We start from the raw sequence: 23,526 nt of genomic DNA, 5'->3' as shown, positions 1-23,526 counted from the left end.
TACACACTGGGCTTTCCATAAGATTCAAGTCGGGATCTTGAACATTGTATGGGCGGTTTTGCCTCTGGGCAACAATGTGTCTGCTATGCCCGATGAAGCGACAGCAAGAGCAATGTTGCTTTGATTGCGTATTTGGGCCAAGATGACTTTGGTGAGAAATGTTTTTCCCGTCCCACTGGGTGCATCTAAAAATGGGATTTCTCCTAAAGTACCATTTACGCTATGACACACGCGATCGAATATCATACGCTGTTTCGCTGTCCGACTTGATACACCGTTTTGCAATTTTTCGGCCAGTTCCGTTGGATTGTAGTTTATTTCCACCGCATACTCCCTATTAATGTGTTCCCCCGTCTAAAGCTGGTGCGGGCTTACCATATTGAGAGACAGGATTACCCCCTTTAGATATAATCATGTCTTGGATAACCAACAAACATCGATTCATATTTTTTTTACACAACGCGTTGCTCAGTTGGCCGTTATTGTTTAGTTGTGCATTCCTGAAAAAATCTTTAACTAATTTTTCCTGATATTTTTGCCACAACTGTGCAGCATCTGAAAGTCCACAAGAAACCAGCAAAATGGCAAACAAATGACGCAAGCGATGTGGACTATCGCTGACGCATGCTTCGGCCAAAGCGCCATCCCAATGCTGATCACCATCTAGCAAGTGACGCACTCGGCAAGCAACCTGGTAAGTAGGATATTCAATATCGTCAACCTTTCGCAATTCGGCAAAAACCTTGCTGCTTATTATAAGTAAAATATGACAAAACTTCGTTATATAACAGTGTTGTTGCGAAATCATCTGTTTCACAAAGTTGAAAGTATGCCAGCAAAGTGGTTTGTCTTGGGTTTTCTAAATGCTCTGCCAAGTTTTCAGGGTTGAATTACACCAGTTGCCTGCCTTCAAGGTGAACATCAAGATGCATCACTGGCGGATGTCTCTCGTGAATGTGGAAGCTCAAAATGCACCACACCGCCTCAGAAGAGCTTCTATATTGGCCAGATTGGACTCTCGTGACTTTGTTGTATTCATTATTATTTCTCAACGCACTAGTCACTATCCTTGTTGACGTATTTACATATATATTTGTTGGCTTCGACGCTGTTACATATTTCGAAGTTGTTGTGAGCTTGAAATGTTATTGATAACACCAGTCAATAGTGTACAACCCATCGATTGTCCAAAACAATTTCTTGACCATGTAACATGACTGTAGCTGTGAAACCGCGACGATACAACGGATACCCGTTTCCCCCCGACATAGTTTGCTCTAATAGCGCTCTAGGGTATCTTTCAGCGCAATGACACTTCTGCATGCAAGGAGAGTTTCTATTTAAAGCGCCGCATGGCCCATGAACCATGTGCGTCTTTACAATCTTCTGCAATATCGTATCCTCGTTCCGGTCAGGAAATTCAGCAATTTTTTTCTTGCAGCCACAGGAGAATGTTGGCGTGTGGCAAGCCACTCTTTTGCCACTCAATGCTGTACACGAAACAAAGAGCTGAACCGAAAACTTTTTGTTTTGTGATCAGATCGATCATCAACTTTATTTTTAAGTGGAAAACTCTGGCTATAATATCATGCCTATCATAAGACGCCTGTACTGCGAGAAGTTCTTGGGAAATTTCATACCACTTTGGATTAGTTGTGAACGTTATGAAAAGGTCTGGCCGGCCGTATTTTCAGACGTAGCAGAAAGCATCTTGTGTACGTTCATGCATATAACACGGACCACCGGTAAAACTGGATGGCAGGAAAACGAATCGCCTTAAGTTTTCCACGTTATTATCTTGTTGCATGGTGTCTCGCAGATGCACGTAATCTTCAGCGCGTAAACGTGTCTGGTTAGTGGGTATGTACACTAAACTCTCCGTCTCTATTTTCGCATACATGTCCACAATAAATTGGTTGAACAATCCTCGAAATCATTGCAAATAGATAAAATGATTACGCCTAGATAAGCAGATAGCAGCAGGCATGAGTAAAATTGCTGGGCTGATATATTTTTATGAAAATTTGTTACCCTAGTAGTAGGATTAACTTGGTAGAGTCCAAAATTGTACCCATCTTCGCCGTGACAATAAATTAAAGGATATTGCAGGGCGTCGTAAGCTCTGTGTGTTTCGAAAATGCGTTGCAGGCAATTGCCGTGAGTGCGCAACACAATGTCACACCTATCGCACTCCTGATCAACTAAAACCACTGCAACTTCATCTGTGACGGGGGCGTTATACCTGGCGTGGTGTTCAGCAACAGGACATCTATCTGCGCTGATGATAATTTTGTAATCATTGCTTAGCCCCTGCGGAATAGACTGTAGTGCAAATTTGAATCTATGCACGTACAGATTCACCTGATGCAGCATGTTTTGAAGTGGAGATATAAGGTTACTATTTAGTTGTGGAAAGTTCTGATTTCTGAAATTGGCCTATTCATTGTAATCTGACACAAAATAAATCTGAAGAAATTTTGACTCCTCTTGTGGTAGCAAAGATCCGATGAGATGGTAAACTTGGCCTTGCACCTTGGAGCTTGGCATGAATGGTCCCTCTGTAATTAGTTCTGCCACAAAAGATGTAATTTGGAATGCGCTGTTATATAAACGGATACAGTCTAAGAAGTGTTTTGATTGTGGATGGCCACCATTTAAAAGTTGTTTTATAAACTCTGGAGGTTCTTGAAATTTTTCAATGTGAACTTTACCACTCGAACAACAGATTCCATTTGGTTCCTTTCTCCATTTGAGAGCACCGCAAAAATTGCAAGTTATGACCATACCACCTACGGAAGCAAATTCAGAATAGTCAATCCTAGAGGAATACATAAAACCTACTGTTTCCTTATTGACTCAAGGAACAACATTGTTTGCCGCACCATACTCCTGAGTCTCCTGATGAGTAGACATTCTATTAAGAGAGTGTCGAATTCGATCAGCCTCTAAGCTTGATTGACGTTGTTCTGGTGTTTCTATCTGCCGTATTTCATCTACTCTTTCCCTTTCAGTCAATAATGAACTTTCATTATCTTGGCGCGTGCGTTCATAATTCTCTCTAGCTGATTCCAATAGTCGTTGATATTGGTCTTTGTTTTCCAGAGCTCTGGCATAGTTGCGATGTTTGTGATCGGCGGTTAATCACGCTTCACATTCTTCACTACTTTCAAGCTCTCAAGAGGCCGCTGTGCGAGTTCTCGGACAACTCAAGCGAGGTTCTCTGTCGGTGAAAGTTTCAGACTCGCGAGACAAAGCATGGTGCTCTCGGTCAGCAGATAGTCGCGCTTCGCATGCCTCGTTACACTCCAGAGACCGAGGGGCCGCCATGCGAGTACGCTGTGTACTTAGCCGAGACTCACACTGGGTAGAAGTTTCTGATGCGCAAGTTCTGGCCTGACGTTCTTGAGCTGCAGTAAGTGTCGCCTCATGATCTTCTTCAGATCCTTGAAACCTAATGAGTCTAATTCTTTTTGCATTTCTGCTATATTGAGACAAATTTGATCTTTTTCTGGAAGGCATTTACTCTCTTGAGGCCGAGAGGCCGCTGTCCGAGCCCTTTGAGACAACCAATCAGATTACAGTTTTTTGAGGCAGCTAGGTGTATGAAAGCAGCGAGCGGATTGGTTGCTTTATCTCTCTTCTATGTGTAATATCCAAAATAGACAAAGGTTGGAACTGCTGTCCATAGCAACCCATAAGACTACAGTTTAGATTCTTGTGAGGCAGCTAGGAGAATGAAAGCAGCAACCTGATTGGTTATTTTATCTCCCTTCTATGTGTAAGAGCCAAAATAACCAATCAAATTGTAGTTTACATTCTTGTTAGGCAGCAAGTGAATGATAGTAGCGATCTGATTGATTGCTATATCTCCTTACTATGTGTAAAAATCAATGTAGACAAATGTTAGAGCTGTTGTCCATAACAACCAATCAGATTACAGTTCTTTTTTTCTGAGGTAGCTTTGACAATGAAAGCAGAAACCTGATTGGTAGTTATATGTGCCTCCGATGAATAAAAAAAACAATATAGACGAAAGTTGGAGTTGTTGTCTTTAGCAACCAATCAGATCACAGCTGTAATTTGTCTAAGGCAGCTTGAAAAATTTGCAGCAATCTGATTGATTGCAACCTTTCCCTTATATAACAATCAGTATAGATGAAATTTGGAGCAGTTGCCCATAACAACCTACTGGTGCCTATTTTTCCAAGATAATACAAAATTAAAGTAAAATCTGATTGGTTACCATGGTTTCCATGTGTTTCTTGTTGTACTAATGCAATGTAAATAAATTTTTGAAAATATAAAATTTTCATATCTTCTGATTGAGTGAACCGATTGCGATGAAATAAAAACTAAATGTTACTTCAAGTTGACCCCTATGTTTTTCTAAAAACTCCATCCGAATTGGGTCAGTAGTTTTTATGTGATGTGTGCACAAACAAACAGAAAAAATTCCAAAAATTATCTTAAAGCATTCTATCACTTATACTCCATCCACCCCAAATATATTTTTTTCGCAAATATTTTCAATGTACAGACACGCAAAGTTTATACTTTTATTATATGTAGAGATGTACAGACACGCAAAGTTTACAGTTTTAGTATATGTAGAGATGTAGTAATGTAGTATTATAGTAATGTAGTATTGTAGTAATGTAGTAGTATTATAGTAATGTAGTATTGTAGTAATGTAGTATTATTATAGTAATGTAGTATTGTTATAGTAATGTAGTATTATTATAGTAATGTAGTATTGTTCTAGTAATGTAGTATTATAGTAATGTAGTATTGTTCTAGTAATGTAGTATTATAGTAATGTAGTAATGTTATAGTAATGTAGTATTATAGTAATGTAGTATTGTTCTAGTAATGTAGTATTATAGTAATGTAGTATAATTATAGTACTGTAGTAGTATTATTATAGTAATGTAGTATTATAGTAATGTAGTATAATTATAGTACTGTAGTAGTATTATTATAGTAATGTAGTATTATAGTAATGTAGTATAATTATAGTACTGTAGTAGTATTATTATAGTAATGTAGTATTATAGTAATGTAGTATAGTTATAGTAATGTAGTATTGTAATAGTGATGTAGTAATATTAGGGTATGTTCACACGACAGCGCAAAATACGTCTGAGAAAACAGGTCCTGAATTTGAGACGTTTTTACAAGTGCACGCATTTTTCACGGCGTCTTTACGGACGTAATTGGAGCTGTTTTTCAATGGAGTCAATGAAAAACGGCTCCAATTACGTCCCAATAAGTGTCCTGCGCTTCTTTGACGCGGGTGTAATTTTACGTGCCGTATTTTGACAGCGACGCGTAAAATGACAGCTCATTTGCACAGAACATCGTAAGACCCATTGCAAGCAATGGGCAGATGTTTGCCGACGTAATGGAGCCGTCTTTTCAGCCATAATTCGAGGCGTAAAACGCCTCCATTACGTCTGAAAATTGGTCGTGTGCACATACCCTCAGAGTAATGTAGTATTATTATAGTAATGTAGTATTGTTATAGTAATGTAGTATTGTTATATCAATATAGGATTATTATAGTAATGTAGTATAATTATAGTATTGTAGTAGTATTAGGCCTCATGCACACGACCGTAGCCGTGTGCATAGCCGTGATTTTTGGGTCGGCCGGCTGCGGACTGTCAGCCGCGGGCCGATGCAAATCGTAGGACATGCACATGGCCGCCGTCATTGTTTTCAATGAGCCCGGACCACAGAATTTGTCCGTAATAGGACATGCCCGTTCTTTCTGCGGTGCGGGTTCCCGGGCCATGCACGGACCGTAAAAACTACGGTTGTGTGCATGGCCCCATAGAAAAGAATGGGGCCGCAATTCTCCCGTGGATTTTCGGGGGAATTGCGGCCGCAAAAACACGTTCGTGTGCATGGGGCCTTATAGTAATGTTGTATAATTATAGTAATATAGTATTATTATAGTAATGTAGTATTATAGTAATGTAGTATTATAGTTACATAGTACGGCTGAAAAAAGATACATGTCCATCAAGTTCAACCAAGGGATGGGAAAAGTGAAGGGAAACATTTCTACACATAGGAGCTAATACTTTTTTGTTCTAGGAAATTATCTAACCCTTTTTTAAAGCCATCTACTGTCCCTGAAAGCCATCTACTGTCCCTAGTATTGTTATAGTAGTTCAAATAACGAATTGATTAACAATAATTTCGTATTTTATCAAATTTGAAAGTAATGCAGCCCGTCAACTTTTTCTATGTGCGGCCCATTTACCCCGACCGAGTTTGAGACCCCTGATGTAGACTATAAGATCTTAACAAAGATATTGGCTAAAAGGTTAAATGAGGTAATACTTTCTATAATTCACGCAGACCAAACTGGGTTTATGCCAGACAAATCTACCACTATTAACATCAGGAAAGTTCAAACAATAATACAATTGGGAAGGGCACACATGATATGCAATAGGCTATCGCCTCTTTAGATACTATGAAGGCCTTTGAATCTGTAGAGTGGCCATTTTTGTCAACTTTTTTTTTTTTTTGCGGGAAGACTTGTAGTTTTTATTGGTACCATTTTGGAGTAGATGCGACTTTTTGATCACTTTTTATCACATTTTTTTAAAGTCAGGATTAACAGAAAACAGCAATTTTTCCATTGTTTTTTATTTTATATTTTACGGCGTTCACCGTGCGGATTACATAATGTAACAGCTTTATAGTCGGGGTCGTTACGGTCGCGGCGATACCAAATATGTGTAACTCTTTTGCTTTATTGTGGTTTTTTTTAAATAGTAAAGCATTTTGTAATGGGAAGAAGTGGGTTTTTCATATTTTTTTTTCACTTTTTTTTTTTTTATCAACTTCTTTTTACTTTTTTACTAGTCCCACTAGGGGACTTCACTATGCGATTATCTGATCGCTTTTATAATACACTGCAATACTTTTGTATTGCAGTGAATTACTGCCTGTCTGTTTAAAACGGACAGGCATCTGCTAGGACATGGCTCTGGCATGACCTCGCAGGTATTTACTACGTGCAGACCTGGGGGCCTTTATTAGGCCCCGGCTGCCATTGGAGACACAGACACTCGGCGATCTTATCGCCGGGTGTCAGTGGGATGAGAGGGAGCTCCCTCCCTCTCTCCAAAACCACTCAGATGCGGCACATGCTATTGAGCACCGCATCTGAGGGGTTAAACGGGTGAGATCGATACTAATATCGATCTCACACGTTCGAGCAGGGACGCCCCCAGCCCTCAGCTACATCTGGCAGCTGAGAGCAGGGAGATTTCACGGCTCCCTGCTCTGTTTACTTTATTCTGATACAGCGCCGAGAAACGGCTGTTGCATAAGAATAGTGCCCACTAATGATCGCCGTGAAAAGGCTTATAGGCGGTCACTAAGGTTTGGGATCAATGGCTAGCTACATATGTTGCTTCATTGGAGGATTCCCTACCCATACTTAGGCCTGGAGTCTCTGATCTATTCTTGACCTGAACATATAACCAGGCTTGTATGTGATAAAATATGACATATGCATTCTGTTCTGTTAGTATGTTTATTTTCTTATTCTTCAAATTCCTTATCCTATGTAATTATCCTATATATTATTAGGCTGGGCTCACACTGAGTTTTTTGCAGGCGGAAATTCTGCCTCAAAATTCCGTTTGGAAGTTTGAGGCAGATTTTTCTCTCCCGACACGCCGATTTTCGCTGCGTTTTTCGCCCGTGGCCAATAAGAGCCACAGGCATAAAAAGAGATACGCTTTCTCTGCCTCCCATTGATGTCAATGGGAGGTCAGAGGCGTAAACGCCCGAAGATAGGGCGTGTCCATTTTTTCTCCCGCAAGAGGGTTTTACCGCTCGCAAAGAAAGACGCCTCCGCCTCCCATTACAATCAATGGGAGGCATTTTCGGGCCATTTTTGACGAGTTTTTTGGATTGGTTTCCACATCAAAAAACTTGTCAAATAACTCTGTGTAAACATACCCTAAGTGATTTGATAAATTGCCTGTGTACTTTATATGTCACTATTGACTTCATTGCTGCATTTGTTACTGATGTCATTCCTTTTAGGGAGGATTTACACGAGCGTGTAATACGTCCATGCAACGCGCGTGATTCTCACACGCGTCGCACGGACCTATGTTAGCATATGGGGCCGTGCAGACAGTCGACGATTTTCACGCAGCGTGTGTCCTTGGGCGCTTCCGTGAGCACGTGCGTGATTCGCGCAACAGCAGTAAGAAGTATGATTGAAAACAGAAAAGCGCCACGTGCTTTTCTGTTTAGAAACATACAAACAGTGTGTCATAATGATGGCGGCTGCGCGAAACTCACGCAGCCGCGCATCATATGGTGATGACACACGGAGCTGTTAAGTGCCTTTTGCGCGCGCAAAACGCAGCGTTTTTTGCACGCGCAAATCGCACACGCTCGTGTAAATCCGCCCTCATTCTGATGTTTTATCTAATCACTATGAGTACTTTGACTGTAACATGTTAAATAAAACAAAATAAAATAAATAAATAAATATGTAGAACCTAAAGTAAATATGCACTTTGTGACTATTCAACAACAGTTGAATGTTGAAAAGTAAATATGTAATAAAGAAACATGAAGGTCGGAGAAGGCGTACACTTTTTCATAGCTTTGATAACTTGCCATTGTGATGACAGCCACCCCACCTGATGCAGACTTAGGCCTCGTTCATACATTTTCACATGGAATTTTAAGCAGTAAATCACGTGAAATCCGCTAACAATCTGCTTCCCATTTAAGTCAACTAGAAATCTGCAAGGCCCTAAACACATCACACACATTTTATGTGCATGGAAAAAAGATACATGTCACTTATTTGAGGGGATTCTGTGCCCAATCCCTCCATTTGAATTAGTACCATTGAATGAGTGTAGATCCGCAGCAGATCACACTGTATATCTGCTGCATCCTCGGATTCCTTCCACGGATATTCTAGTAAATGAATAGAGCCTAAGGCCCCATGTACACAACCGTAAAAACGCCCGTAATTACGGCCCGTAATTAAGGGCCCATAGATTTCTATTGACCAAGGGTACCTTCCCGTTTGCGTACGGGAAGGTGCCGGGGCCGATGGAAAATATAGAACATGTCCTATTTTAGGCCGTAATTACAGCACGGGCAGGCCCATAAAAGTTTATGTGGCTCCCGTAATTACGTGTGGCTACGTAAGTGCACCCGTAATTACAGGAGCGTTGATAGGCGACATCAAGGGATTTAAATTTTTGAATAAAGAGAAGCGGAGAAAATGGCGTCTGAGCGATCATGTGACCCATTTCCAGCCCCCCTTTTTTTACGGGTTCGTAAATACGGATGGAATATGGATGACAACGGACCCGTATTTACGGGCACGGGTCCATAAATACGGGTTAAATACGGGTTAAAAACGTGTGACAAAGGACCCGTATTTACGGCCAGTATTTACGGGAGGGAAAAAATACGGTCGTGTGCATGGGGCCTAAGGAGCCTACTGTATATAATGATAAAACACTTAACATTTTTTTCAGGAAATTGTAGCCCAATTTTATTGTTAATTTACCAGGAATCCTCTAGCACAACGATGTATTTTTTCACTGTTAGGGTATGTGCACACGACCTATTTTCAGACGTAATGGAGGCATTTTACGCCTCGAATTACGCCTGAAAAGACGGCTCCATTACGTCGAAAAACGCGAGTTGCTCAAAAAACGTCTGAAAATCAGGAGCTGTTTTCCCTTGAAAACAGGTCCGTATTTTCAGACGTATTTTGTTAATCGTGTGAACATACCCTTAGGGTATGTTCACACTCAGTGGTTTCAGACGTAATTCGGGCGTTTTACGCCTCGAATTACGCCTGAAAAAACGCCCTTATATGCCTACAAACATCTGCCCATTGCTTGCAATGGGTTTTACGATGTTCTGTGCAGACGAGCTGTCATTTTACGTGTCGCTGTCAAAATGTGGCGCGTAAAATGACGGCTCGTCAAAAGAAGTGCAGGACACTTACATAGACTCTATTGAAAACAGCTCCAAAAACGGCCGTACAAAATGCAGCGAAAACGCCGCGAAAAACGCAAGTTGCTCAAAAAACTTCTGAAAATCAGGAGCTGTGTTCCCGTGGAACTACTGTCCCATACTGAAAACATGATTATAGTATGGGACAGTTGTCCCGCAGCGAGGCAGGGACTCCTAGCATCTTACATAACTATGATGCTAGGAGCCCGGCTCCCTGCAGTGTGTTCGGTCCGGTACCTGCGGCCAAAATACGTTCCGTCCTTTACGGACCGAACCTGCTCGTGTGAATCCAGCCTAATAGCCATTCTAACTGCCTTGTTTCCCTGGCACAAGCTCTACACTTGCTGATCCATAGCCCCCGGAAGAAACTACACACGTGCAAAACACGTGTTGGGGTTGGATCCGCTCATAGTTCTGGTCTGTATGCCTCCTTAAATAATTTTCCTTGCTATCTGGTTCTTATTATTATATTACCTTTTTCCTTGGACGGTCTCCCTATCCCTTTTTAACACTTCATGATATACGTACCAGTTTTTGCATGCACTACTTGCACTTTATCATGGGAGGCTGTTGGACATGACCTATGTGGGGATCCCTTTTCATGGGTAATGTTATTGCTAATGTGCTTGTTTTTAACTATTGTGTCTCTTAATAAAATATTGTCTATATTTTGATAGAAATCGTTCATGTGTGATTTCTTATATCGGTGTTCATATTTGTATGTCACACAGTTCATCAAGTTTGCTATATGCATATATTAGCCCAATCGTCTTAGTAGGTGTTATACTTACTGATCTATGTTATATAGAGCAATGTCTGGGTAGATGTCACACAGTGCAGCAGTGTATGTACGCAGGACCGCAGAGTTCGCAACGAGCTGTGAACTGCACACACTATACAGTACCCAGCAGGCCGTAAATGTCTTACAGTGGTTTAGTAAATCATCTGTTAGCTATACACAGCAGTAATATATATTTCTCTCCCAACCTCAGTTGTATAAGCGACACTAGAGTAGGACAACTTTTAAGCCTCTAAAAGCCACTAGCAAGTAGAGATCTTAAAAATGGTGAGGACTTAAAACACACAGTTAGGTCCCATGCACACGAACGTAAAAACGCCCGTAATCACGGGCCGTAATTACGGGCCCATAGTCTTCTATTGGCCAAGAGGTACCTCCCCATATGCTTACGGGAAGGTGCCGGGCCGTTGAAAAATATAGAACATGTCCTATTTTAGGCCGTAATTACGGCACGGGCAGGCCCATAGAAGTCTATGTGGCTCCCGTAATTACGGGTGTATTACTTTTCATTATACAACAATCAAGCTTTATTTACAGAAGGCTGAACACCCCATTAAAGCTAATAAATAGTATCATTTGATTTAATAGATATACTTTTTTTGTCTGTAGTAGCCTGAACGGTGAAATATAGGCATTAGGGACACGATACCTAAACTGTATATTATCTGCATTTGCAATGTAGATTCATGCAATCTTATGTAAGCAGGCAATAAAGGCTAGGTAACAGACAACTGTTGTGTTCTTCGGTGGGATTACAGACAGGAAACCAAAAATATGCCTGCTCTCATCATTGCTAATTTATGTCATATATGTCCAGTTGGAATACTTTTTATAAATATTTACATACACATAATTTATATATTAATGATTTTAGTATAAATCTATGAATTTTAATAAATGTTATGCTTTAAGTTCCCTTAGACATAGTATGGAAAAATAGTAGAATGGAATCATCGTAATATATGCTTACCTGACTTTTTGTTCTTCGGTACTTAAACCCAGTCCATACTTAGTATGAATGTCAGAACATGAGTGACTCTGTTCCAGAACCCTTAAAATAGAAAAACACTGGTTCTATCAATAAAATCAAAACTAGCAATATTGGAATATAACAAATTTTGTGCACCACACTCACCCAATTTTCTGAAATAAGCTTTCTGATGGATTCCACACATATCGAGTCTTCTGTACTCTTATGAATCGTACCTGTGAATTGATTTACAAATATTTGCTTCTCATACAATATCAGGATCCATGTTCTTCCTAACAAGCTGAGATTATATAGATATATATCTATATATAGATATATATATACACATATATATATATATATATATATATACACACATATATATATACAGAACATGTATGTATATATATATATATATATATATATATATATATATATATATATATATATACAGTGAAGGAAATAAGTATTTGATCCCTTGCTGATTTTGTAAGTTTACCCACTGTCAAAGACATGAACAGTCTAGAATTTTTAGGCTAGGTTAATTTTACCAGTGAGAGATAGATTATATAAAAAATAAATAAATAAATCACATTGTCAAAATTATATATATTTATTTGCATTGTGCACAGAGAAATAAGTATTTGATCCCTTTGGCAAACAAGACTTAATACTTGGTGGCAAAACCCTTGTTGGCAAGCACAGCAGTCAGACCTTTTTAGTAGTTGATGATGAGGTTTGCACACATGTTAGATGGAATTTTGGCCCACTCCTCTTTGCAGATCATCTGTAAATCATTAAGATTTCTAGGCTGTGGCTTGGCAACTCGGATCTTCAGCTCCCTCCATAAGTTTTAGATGGGATTAACGTCTGGAGACTGGCTAGGCCACTCCATGACCTTAATGTGCTTCTTTTTGAGCCACTCCTTTGTTGCCTTGGCTGTATGTTTCGGGTAATTGTCGTGCTGGAAGACCCAGCCACGAGCCATTTTTAATGTCCTGGTGGAGGGAAGGAGGTTGTCACTCAGGATTTGACGGTACATGGCTCCATCCATTCTCCCATTGATGCGGTGAAGTAGTCCTGTGCCCTTAGCAGAGAAACACCCCCAAAACATAATGTTTCCACCTCCATGCTTGACAGTGGGGACGGTGTTCTTTGGGTCATAGGCAGCATTTCTCTTCCTCCAAACACGGCGAGTTGAGTTAATGCCAAAGAGCTCAATTTTAGTCTCATCTGACCACAGCACCTTCTCCCAATCACTCTCAGAATCATCCAGATGTTCATTTGCAAACTTCAGACGGGCCTGTACATGTGCCTTCTTGAGCAGGGGGACCTTGCGGGCACTGCAGGATTTTAATCCATTACGGCGTAATGTGTTACCAATGGTTTTCTTGGTGACTGTGGTCCCAGCTGCCTTGAGATCATTAACAAGTTCCCCCCGTGTAGTTTTCGGCTGAGCTCTCACCTTCCTCAGGATCAAGGATACCCCACGAGGTGAGATTTTGCATGGAGCCCCAGATCGATGTCGATTGATAGTCATTTTGTATGTCTTCCATTTTCTTACTATTGCACCAACAGTTGTCTCCTTCTCACCCAGCATCTTACTTATGGTTTTGTAGCCCATTCCAGCCTTGTGCAGGTCTATGATCTTGTCCCTGACATCCTTAGAAAGCTCTTTGGTCTTGCCCATGTTGTAGAGGTTAGAGTCAGACTGATTCATTGAGTCTGTGGACAGGAGTCTTTTATACAGGTGACCATGTAAGACAGCTGTCTTGATGCAGGCACCAAGTTGCTTTGGAGCGTGTAACTGGTCTGGAGGAGGCTGAACTCTTAATGGTTGGTAGGGGATCAAATACTTATTTCTCTGTGCACAATGCAAATAAATATATATAATTTTGACAATGTGATATTCTTTTTTTTTTTTTATATAATCTATCTCTCACTGGTAAAATTAACCTAGCCTAAAAATTCTAGACTGTTCATGACTTTGACAGTGGGCAAACTTACAAAATGAAAATGGCTCTGAGGAAATCCCGGTTCGGGATGAAACATGTCAGCTGATCAATTAGTCTACACCTGGCAGGTAGTGACGTCAACCTTGCCTCGTCTTGCAGTCTCCAGTGTTGCCAGAAAAAACCAACGTGGATACCAGCATATTACGATACCGACTCTCCAATGAGGAGTGTGTTCCATTGCTATAATTTGCTCACCTTGGGTGAAACCTCGGCTGCCCCCGAGTATAGGAAGATCCAAGCTATTCAACATAAGGATTGACCGTGGATGGAGTGGATATAAGGAGAACCTTCCATGTGGGAATTGTGATCTGCCAATGATGGGATTGAAGGGGTGAAAAACGCGATTGATATAATTTTTTTTAAAATCTGCCTTAACTCTACAATTGCTCCAGGAGGAGGAACATAGTGAAAAAGAGTGAACTTTCAGTCCACCTTGAGTTGCGAGATCAACATAAAGATGAGTATTCAACTCTTTATCTATATTTGCATGGCTATTATATAAGAGGAACTGCTCCTGTTGGTTTCGGACCAAAATTCTAAAAGAAGGAGGAAAAAGCAAAAACTGCAAGTGTGAACTGAGACCAATGGTGTCTGAATAAAAATTTAACGTGGATACCAGCATAGCAGGATTCCGACTCTTAAATGTAGGAGCGTGCTCCATTGCTTAAATTTGCTCACCTTTGGGTGAAATCTCGGCTGCCCCCGAGTATAGGAAGATTTAAAGATGAATATTTAACTCCTTATATACAATTGCATTGCTATCACACAAGAGGAACTGTTTCTGTTGGTTTCGGACCAAAATTAGAAAAGAAGGAGTAAAAAGAAAAAAGCGCAAGTGTGAACGGAGACCAATGGTGTCTGGATAAAAAAATCTTCAGAACCGGTTCTTATAGCTAATCTCTTATATGGGTCTGATTTTGGCTTATGTATAGAACACCTATTACCTAGATATCTCATCATGACATGTCATTGTGTTTAGAGGGGGATAAATTAATGGCAGTAATGTTATAAAAGTCTGTGTTGGTATCCTGGCCAGGAGACAATTTTTTTTTTTTTTTTTTTTTTTTAAATTATGTACATCTAGTTTGAAACAAATGTGTTTTCTCAAACCCTTTTCTTTTCCTATAAAAAATCTTTGTATTATGGATAAAAGAGGAAAGAGATATATTTATATATGAAAAATCTTTAAAATATATTTTTATATGGAATTTAATAAAAATTTATATAAAATTATTCTTATCCCAAAGAGTGCCTGGTATGTTTTGGAAAATATTTTTTGTTTTTTTCTTTTCAAAATCTCACCTCGTGGGGTATCCTTGATCCTGAGGAAGGTGAGAGCTCAGCCGAAAACTACACGGGGGGAACTTGTGAATGATCTCAAGGCAGCTGGGACCACAGTCACCAAGAAAACCATTGGTAACACATTACGCCGTAATGGATTAAAATCCTGCAGTGCCCGCAAGGTCCTCCTGCTCAAGAAGGCACATGTACAGGCCCGTCTGAAGTTTGCAAATGAACATCTGGATGATTCTGAGAGTGATTGGGAGAAGGTGCTGTGGTCAGATGAGACTAAAATTGAGCTCTTTGGCATTAACTCAACTCGCCGTGTTTGGAGGAAGAGAAATGCTGCCTATGACCCAAAGAACACCGTCCCCACTGTCAAGCATGGAGGTGGAAACATTATGTTTTGGGGGTGTATCTCTGCTAAGGGCACAGGACTACTTCACCGCATCAATGGGAGAATGGATAAAGCCATGTACCGTCAAATCCTGAGTGACAACCTCCTTCCCTCCACCAGGATTAAAAATGGCTCGTGGCTGGGTCTTCCAGCACGACAATGACCCGAAACATACAACCAAGGCAACAAAGGAGTGGCTCAAAAAGAAGCACATTAAGGTCATGGAGTGGCCTAGCCAGTCTCCAGACCTTAATCCCATCGAAAACTTATGAAGGGAGCTGAAGATCCGAGTTGCCAAGCGGCAGCCTCGAAATCTTAATGATTTACAGATGATCTGCAAAGAGGAGTGGGCCAAAATTCCATCTAACATGTGTGCAAACCTCATCATCAACTACAAAAAACGTCTGACTGCTGTGCTTGCCAACAAGGGTTTTGCCACCAAGTATTAAATCTTGTTTGCCAAAGGGATCAAATACTTATTTCTCTGTGCACAATGCAAATAAATATATATAATTTTGACTATGTGATTTTCAGTTTTTTTTTTTTTTTTATATAATCTATCTCTCACTGGTAAAATTAACCTAGCCTAAAAATTCTAGACTGTTCATGTCTTTGACAGTGGGCAAACTTACAAAATCAGCAGGGGAACAAATACTTATTTCCTTCACTGTATATATATATATATATATATATATATATATACACACACACACACACACACACACACTGTATGTATATATGTATATATATATATATATATATATATATATATACAGGGTGGGCCATTTATATGGATACACCTAAATAAAATGGGAATGGTTGGTGATATTAACTTCCTGTTTGTGGCACATTAGTATATGGGAGGGGGGAAATGCCTCCCGATCTGACCCCCTTAGACTTTTATCTTTGGGGTCATCTGAAGGCAATTGTCTATGCTGTGAAGATACGAGATGTGCAGCAACTGAAACTACGGATACTGGAAGCCTGTGCTAGCATTTCTTCTGCGGTGTTGCTATCAGTGTGTGAAGAGTGGGAGAAGAGGGTTGCATTGACAATCCAACACAATGGGCAGCACTTTGAACACATTTTATAAGTGGTCAGAAACTTGTAAATAACTCATGAAAGAATAAAGTAACATTAAAACCAAGCACACCATTGTTTTTCTTGTGAAATTCTCGATAAGTTTGATGTGTCACATGACCCTCTTCCCATTGAAAAAACTAAAGTTGGATACAAAATGGGCGACTTCAAAATGGCCGCCATGGTCAACACCCAGCTTGAAAAGTTTCCCCCCTCCCATATACTAATGTGCCACAAACAGGAAGTTAATATCACCAACCAGTCCCATTTTATTTAGGTGTATCCATATAAATGGCCCACCCTGTATATATATATATGAATGAATAAAAGTACAAAGAAAGAGAATAGGCAAAATTTACAAGACACTTGGGTTATATCCAGGGCCACCACCAAAGCAATACAGGTGGTACTCCCATCAGGGGCCCGGGCTAAACAGGGACACTCCGCGACCGCTGTAGGCACAGCTATAGGGGTCGCACAGCCCCTCTCACTACGTCTTTTAGATCTCCACAGCCCCCTCACTACGTCTTTTAAAAGTTACTACAGTAACTGGGGCCTATGTAATAAACTACACGGGCCCCTGTTACTATAGTAACAGTATACTTAGCCTCCTCCTTCCCAGCCCAACGGAGGTCCTGATGTCTTTGACATCATGGTGTTGCGACACTGTGCTCCGCGCACAACGTTGCGATGCTGGGTGGCGTCAGGACCTCCACTGCGCCGGAACCGACGAAGAGGAGGGTAAGTATAACGTTACTGTCTGCTGGAGCCCTGTACCATGTGGTAGGCCTAGATGAAGGGCCCATCAAACAGGATCACACATGGTGTGATCCTTCTGCTGGGCCCTGTATCTAAGCCTACCTTGTGGCAGGCTTAGATAGAAGGTCCAACAGACAGTATCACACATGGGCCCTGTATCTAAGCTTACCACATGGTAGGCTTAGATACAGGGCCCCAGCAGACAGGATTACACATGGGCCCTTTATCTAAGCCTACCACATCATGTAGCATGAACACAGCACGTCATTGTAATGGGAAGAAGGAAAAAAGGCTGGCACTGCTAAAACCGCACAATCGGAATAGGAATATGGAAAGTGGCTTTCTTTCTATTTGGATAGTTGCAGGTAAGTTGCCACGGAGTTGCTCATCGAAAGTGTAGCACAACAAGCTAAATATAGTATAGAAGAATGATCGAGGCACTCACCGGAGCTTTCAAAACAGTTTCTTTATTACAAAAAGATCTCGGTCAGGATGTGGAATTGCCTACGGCCGTTTCACGTGCGTACACGCTTTCTCAAGGCCCTGGCGTCACTTCCTTCACCTGCCCTTTTATTTACATATCAGTGCAAATTGTTACATAACAAGTAAAAGTTAAAAAAGACAGGAAAATGCACAGTATACTTTTGTGATTCATGCATCTGATACATATTCATCTTAGAATGACAATACTTTAGTTATTGAATTTTATTACTTTATCTAAAAACAGCAAGGTTCATGTTAAGAACGAACTCGGATCGTTCCGGTCATTAAGACCGAGCGGTCCTAGCGCACCTGTCTGAGAAATTATCTCTGCCTCTCTTTGTAATAGAGATTTGTGTCTGTCTCCTCCTAACACCGATGGCTTAATGTGAACTATGCCCACAAATCGCATACATCGAGCGTTATTTTCATGTTTTTCCTGCATGTGCTGTATCAACCTAGGGCATCCCTCGCATGTAATTAATGATCGTATATGTTCACGAAATCTTATGTACATAGGTCGTATAGTTTTTCCTATATAAAATCTACCACAATTACAGATCACTGCATATACAACATATTGGGTCCTACAGGTTATTAATCCATTGATTTCAAACGTAATGCCCCCTAAAGTCAGGTTCCTTGTACGTATTATGGAATTGCAATAATTGCATTGTCCACATTTATGATTGCCCTTTGGACTATTAGCTGTCAGCCAATTTTCATTACCCTTTTCTTTTTGGGAAAAACGGCCCCTGACCAATATGTGTTTTAAATTTCTACAAGATTAATATGTATCAGATGCATGAATCACAAAAGTATACTGTGCATTTTCCTGTCTTTTTTAACTTTTACTTGTTATGTAACAATTTGCACTGATATGTAAATAAAAGGGCAGGTGAAGGAAGTGACGCCAGGGCCTTGAGAAAGCGTGTACGAACGTCAAACGGCCGTAGGCAATTCCACATCCTGACCGAGATCTTTTTGTAATAAAGAAACTGTTTTGCCAGCTCCGGTGAGTGCCTCGATCATTCTTCTATACTATAGCACGTCATTGTGTAAGCAGGGTAAACAGAGATGACTGGGGATTACTAAGATAAGTACATAACAATTTCATCTATTTTCAACCTAAAGTCTTATTAAACTAATTTTATTATCTCAGAAAACCCCTTTGACAATCTCCCCCAGTGGTCGCTGCTTACCATGCTTCCTGCTGACCATTCTATTCACTTTCCTCCCTTTAAAAGCTCAAATGGTAAACCCCCAGGGGCCCTAACCAATCTCACTGTATGGGGCCCCGAAACTTCAGATGACGGCCCTGGCTATACCATTGAGGTTAACATTTTTTATGTTAATGTAGCGTGCATAGAATGGAATGTAATTGTATACCAACTGTACTTTTTCGATCATTCAGTCAAATTGATGCAATAAAAAAGTTAATTTATTTTCATAATTTTTTTTTTTAGAAACTTAAGACGGTATTGTACTATATACTTCTTTTTGCAACTGACCCTGATTTCCTGCCTAATTAATAACTTATGTAGGTCAGATGTTTCCATTGTTGGTGTTCCAACATTAGATGAATCTGAATGGATCAATTTTACTCTCTTCTTGGTATACTTCTTGAACTCATCCTGTGTAGTTGTAAACAGAAAGAAAAACATAACACTACATTGTTAGGTATACATAGGTTAGAAATAGTAAAAGAACACTTAATAAAAGAAAAGCACAATTACTAGTGCTCAGTACTTGGAATCATCTACTACCACTAGAAGTTTTACTTCAGCTACTGAGCCCCAAATCAAAATGTGTACCAGTGCCCCCAGTTACCATATACCCTTTATAAAACTGGTGTCCCAGGAATGACTGCTACCCCTGAACCTCCTATAACTATGCCCTTGGTAACTACTACTACTACTACTACTACTACTACTACTACTACTAACTACTAATACTACTACCAACTACTAATACTACTACTACTACTACTACTACTACTACTAATACTACTACTAACTACTACTACTACTACTACTACTACTACTACTACTACTACTACTACTACTACTACTACTACTAACTACTACTACTACTACTACTACTAATACTACTACTAACTACTACTACTACTACTACTACTATTACTACATAAAATACTTTAAACACAACTTTAAGAGTGAAATCAATCAGTAAATGATTGGAAATATTATTATTGTGTTTCACAGAAGAAAATTTAAATTTGAGGGAAAACTGTCATGGCAGCCAATGCAATTGATTTAGATCCCCTTCTTATTGTTTTATTGCAGTTTCTAAAGTTAAAGTGTGTTCACTATTGATCACCACTTCACAATTTCTATATAGAGAAATATGCATAAACAGTTGACTAATATTTCAAATACAATGCATTACTGAAGTCAAAACATATATTGAATCTCAGAGCTAAAATGTCCCAGCATTCCTTGTACAAAAATGTGATTTAGGGGAAAAAAATGGTCTCCTCCAAGGTTTTAGACTGGAATCACGCCTGCTTTTTTTTGTGGAAGTGTTTGAACTAATGTTCGAAAAAAACACAACATTTTTTGTGTTTATTTGTGTTTATGGAGCTATTTATACACATGTGTAACTGTTTTTACTAACTGTCAGGGTGTAACTAATGTGGGAGCAGAGGTAGCAGATGTACCTAGACCCTGGTCCAAATGGGCCTTTTTCCACAAAAACAAATAATGTTATATATATCACAAAGTAGGTGGGGGCCCTGGTACAGATTTTGCATTAGGCCCAGAAGTTAAGTCATTTTTCTACTACAGTGATAAATTAAAATCCTGGATAGTGCACATCCTGGGACAACCAATGCTAAATAAACTAGAGCACATACACCAGTTGCTAGGAAATATAACTAAAAACATAGAAATCTGATAATTCATTAAAAATAGCCAGCACTATCCCAAGGCTTGTTATATGCTATCAGGTATGTTATTAGAAAAACAAATATCTAAAATAAAGTCAGAGATAAGTTTAAAGAAAATATAGAAACCAAAAAGATTAGAGGGGAAAAAAAATCTATGAAAAAACGTTTTTCTTTTTTTTTTCCTACAGTACATGAAATTAACTAACTGCAAATAGTTTTGATTAAAAATAGCCTACTGTTTTGTGTCTACAATTCCTATTCAAACCTACGGTATTTGTCTCCATGGTTACAGACTACAAATAAACTCTGTGCATAGTCAAATACTCCTCTCCTTATGGGATCTACTTCTTGCTACCATACATTTAGAGCTTGTGTTTCAATATTTACCAAAGGCACTCAATCAGAAGTGGACTGAAACTGTATAAAACATCATGTGTTATTGCATTGTGATATTTGTCAGCTGTATTGATTACCATTTTATTTCCTTTTAGATCCTTTAGGCATATTGAAACATTGAAATTCTTTCTAGGTTTTCAAATTCACATATTTGACCCTTTTAGAAGCTTGTGTGGACACAACTGTATTTTCACTTATAAAACACTTGCCTCATTTATTAACAGCCTACAATAGTGTATAGCTTGCCTTCAGCTAGAGTCGGATATAGTTAATTCTAAATTTATTTTTAGTATCTATGGGTTGTAAATCTAAAGTTTTATTCACATAGCGTTTCTGCCTTCTGTTTGAACATACGCTGGTATACGCTATATATCATACAGTTGTATATGTCGCCCATAAGTACTAATCATAAAGAAACATACTGCACAGTTGAGTATGCTTTTCAATACAGCTGAAAAGAGGTATGCTGAAGCATACCTACCGAACATATGCCAAAGGAAATCTCTTTTGGCATACTTCGGGTAATGGGACCATATGCATGCATTCGGTGTATGGGATGGGATAATTTGAGGCTAGCGCCAAACATAAAATAAAAATGATGTGAACATAGCCTTATTCAGGCAGCACTGTTTCTTAAAGAATAACTACACTTCCATCAAACTTCTGATATGTCATAGAGACATATCAAATGTTTGTATCGGTGGGGGTCCGGGTGCTGAGACCCCCACTGTTGCTGAAACAAAGGTACAGAAGCGCCCAGCTGAGAGCTTTGCACCTTCTACTGTCATCAGCACTCCAGGATAGCCGTAAGATGGCTCTCATAGAACGTCTATGTGAGTCGTCTTCAGTCTGACTATGAGCGCTGATCACAGCCGAAGGTGCAAAGTGCTGAGGCTGAGCGCGTCTACACCTTTGTTTCAGCAAAGTTGGGGGCCTCAGCACCCGGACCCCCACCGATACAAATTTGTGATATGTCTCTATGACATATCAAAAGTTTGATGAAGGTGTAGTTACTCTTTAAAGGGGTTTTCCACTACTTTTTTTTTCTTTTGATAATCACAGCAACACTTAAATAGGCTCTGTCGCCAGATTATAAGTGCCCTATCTCCTACATAATCTGATCGGCGCTGTAATGTAGATAACAGCAGTGGTTTTTATTCTGAAAACTGATCATTTTTTAGCAAGTTATGAGCAATTTTAGATTTATGCTAATTAGTTTCTAAAGACCAACTGGGCGTGTTTTTACTTTTGACCAAGTGGGCATTGTAAAGAGAAGTGTATGACGCTGACCAATCAGTGACCAATCAGTGACCAATCAGTGTCATACACTTCTCATTGTTCCAGCCCAGCTTCTTTCACTGCACAATCACACTGTTCTGTGGATCATGCTGGGCTGGAGCAATGAGTGTATGATGCTGATTGGTCACTGATTGGTCAGCCTCATACACTTCTTTACACCGCCCACTTGGTCAAAAGTAAAAACACGCCCAGTTGGTCTTTAAGAAACTAATTAGAATACATCTAAAATTGCTCATAACTTGCTCAAAAATGATCGTTTTTCAAAATAAAAGGTACTGCTGTTATCTACATTACAGCGCCAATCAGATTATGTAGGAGATAGAGAACTTATAATGTGGTGACAGAGCCTCTTTAACTATTAATGCCCCCTGACTATCGCTTTCTGAATTTTATTTATTTAATTTATCATTACGCTGTAATGTTTACCTATTGGGGTTTGTTTACCTCAATATGTTCGTTCTGTTTCTCTTCCTGTGTTTCTGCTCCCGGCATGCACCGCTTGTGTCCCAGCATGCAGTGCGCCGGCAGCAGGGACTTACTCCGCCTACTACACCTAGCTGTAACAAATTTCTAAACTCTGTCGCCATTTTAGTGCTCTCATTCGATTAGTGAGAGATAAAGCTAAGGGTATGTTCACACGAGGGCGTCCGTAACGGCTGAAATTACGGGGATGTTTCAGCCTGAAAACATCCCCGTAATTTCAGCCGTAACGGCATGTGCCGGCGCTTGAATGCCGCGTCCATTACGGACGTAATTGGCGCTGCTATTCATTGAAGTCAATGAATAACGGCTCCAATTACGGCCAAAGAAGTGACAGGTCACTTCTTTGACGCGGGTGTCTATTTACGCGCCGTCATTTGACAGCGGCGCGTAAATTACGCCTCGTGTGAACAGACAAACGTCTGCCCATTGCTTTCAATGGGCAGATGTTTGTCAGCGCTATTGAGGCGCTATTTTCGGACGTAATTCGGGGCAAAAACGCCCGAATTACGTCCGTAATTAGTGCGTGTGAACATACCCTAAACCCCCACAATATCTGTGCGGTCCCAAACAGCGCATGTATGAAAAAGTTAAATAGTTTGGAACGCGCAGGCGCAATTTCAAGAAGATGTC

The 23,526-nt window shown here is 39.9% G+C and overlaps 1 protein-coding gene across 2 annotated transcripts in view; it reads right to left on the bottom strand.

Annotated features, from left to right (window-relative positions):
• The window catches only part of LOC142759518 (putative cation-transporting ATPase 13A5), a 177,826-nt gene that overhangs the window by 139,509 nt on the left and 14,791 nt on the right, over nucleotides 1-23,526 (bottom strand). Inside the window, exons 3-5 of one of the 2 annotated variants that reach the window (XM_075861765.1) lie at nucleotides 19,322-19,444; nucleotides 11,964-12,034; nucleotides 11,799-11,879 (exon numbers count right to left, since the gene is read on the bottom strand). In XM_075861765.1, the coding sequence (XP_075717880.1) occupies nucleotides 11,799-11,879; nucleotides 11,964-12,034; nucleotides 19,322-19,444 (275 nt within the window). The remainder of the gene's footprint in view (nucleotides 1-11,798; nucleotides 11,880-11,963; nucleotides 12,035-19,321; nucleotides 19,445-23,526) is intronic. The other variant, XM_075861766.1, reaches the window with a different exon arrangement.

The sequence above is a fragment of the Rhinoderma darwinii genome, chromosome 4 (assembly GCF_050947455.1).
Source record: "Rhinoderma darwinii isolate aRhiDar2 chromosome 4, aRhiDar2.hap1, whole genome shotgun sequence".
In the NCBI taxonomy this organism is placed as follows: Eukaryota; Metazoa; Chordata; class Amphibia; order Anura; family Rhinodermatidae; genus Rhinoderma; species Rhinoderma darwinii.
This window is presented reverse-complemented; position numbering and strand designations above follow the sequence as displayed.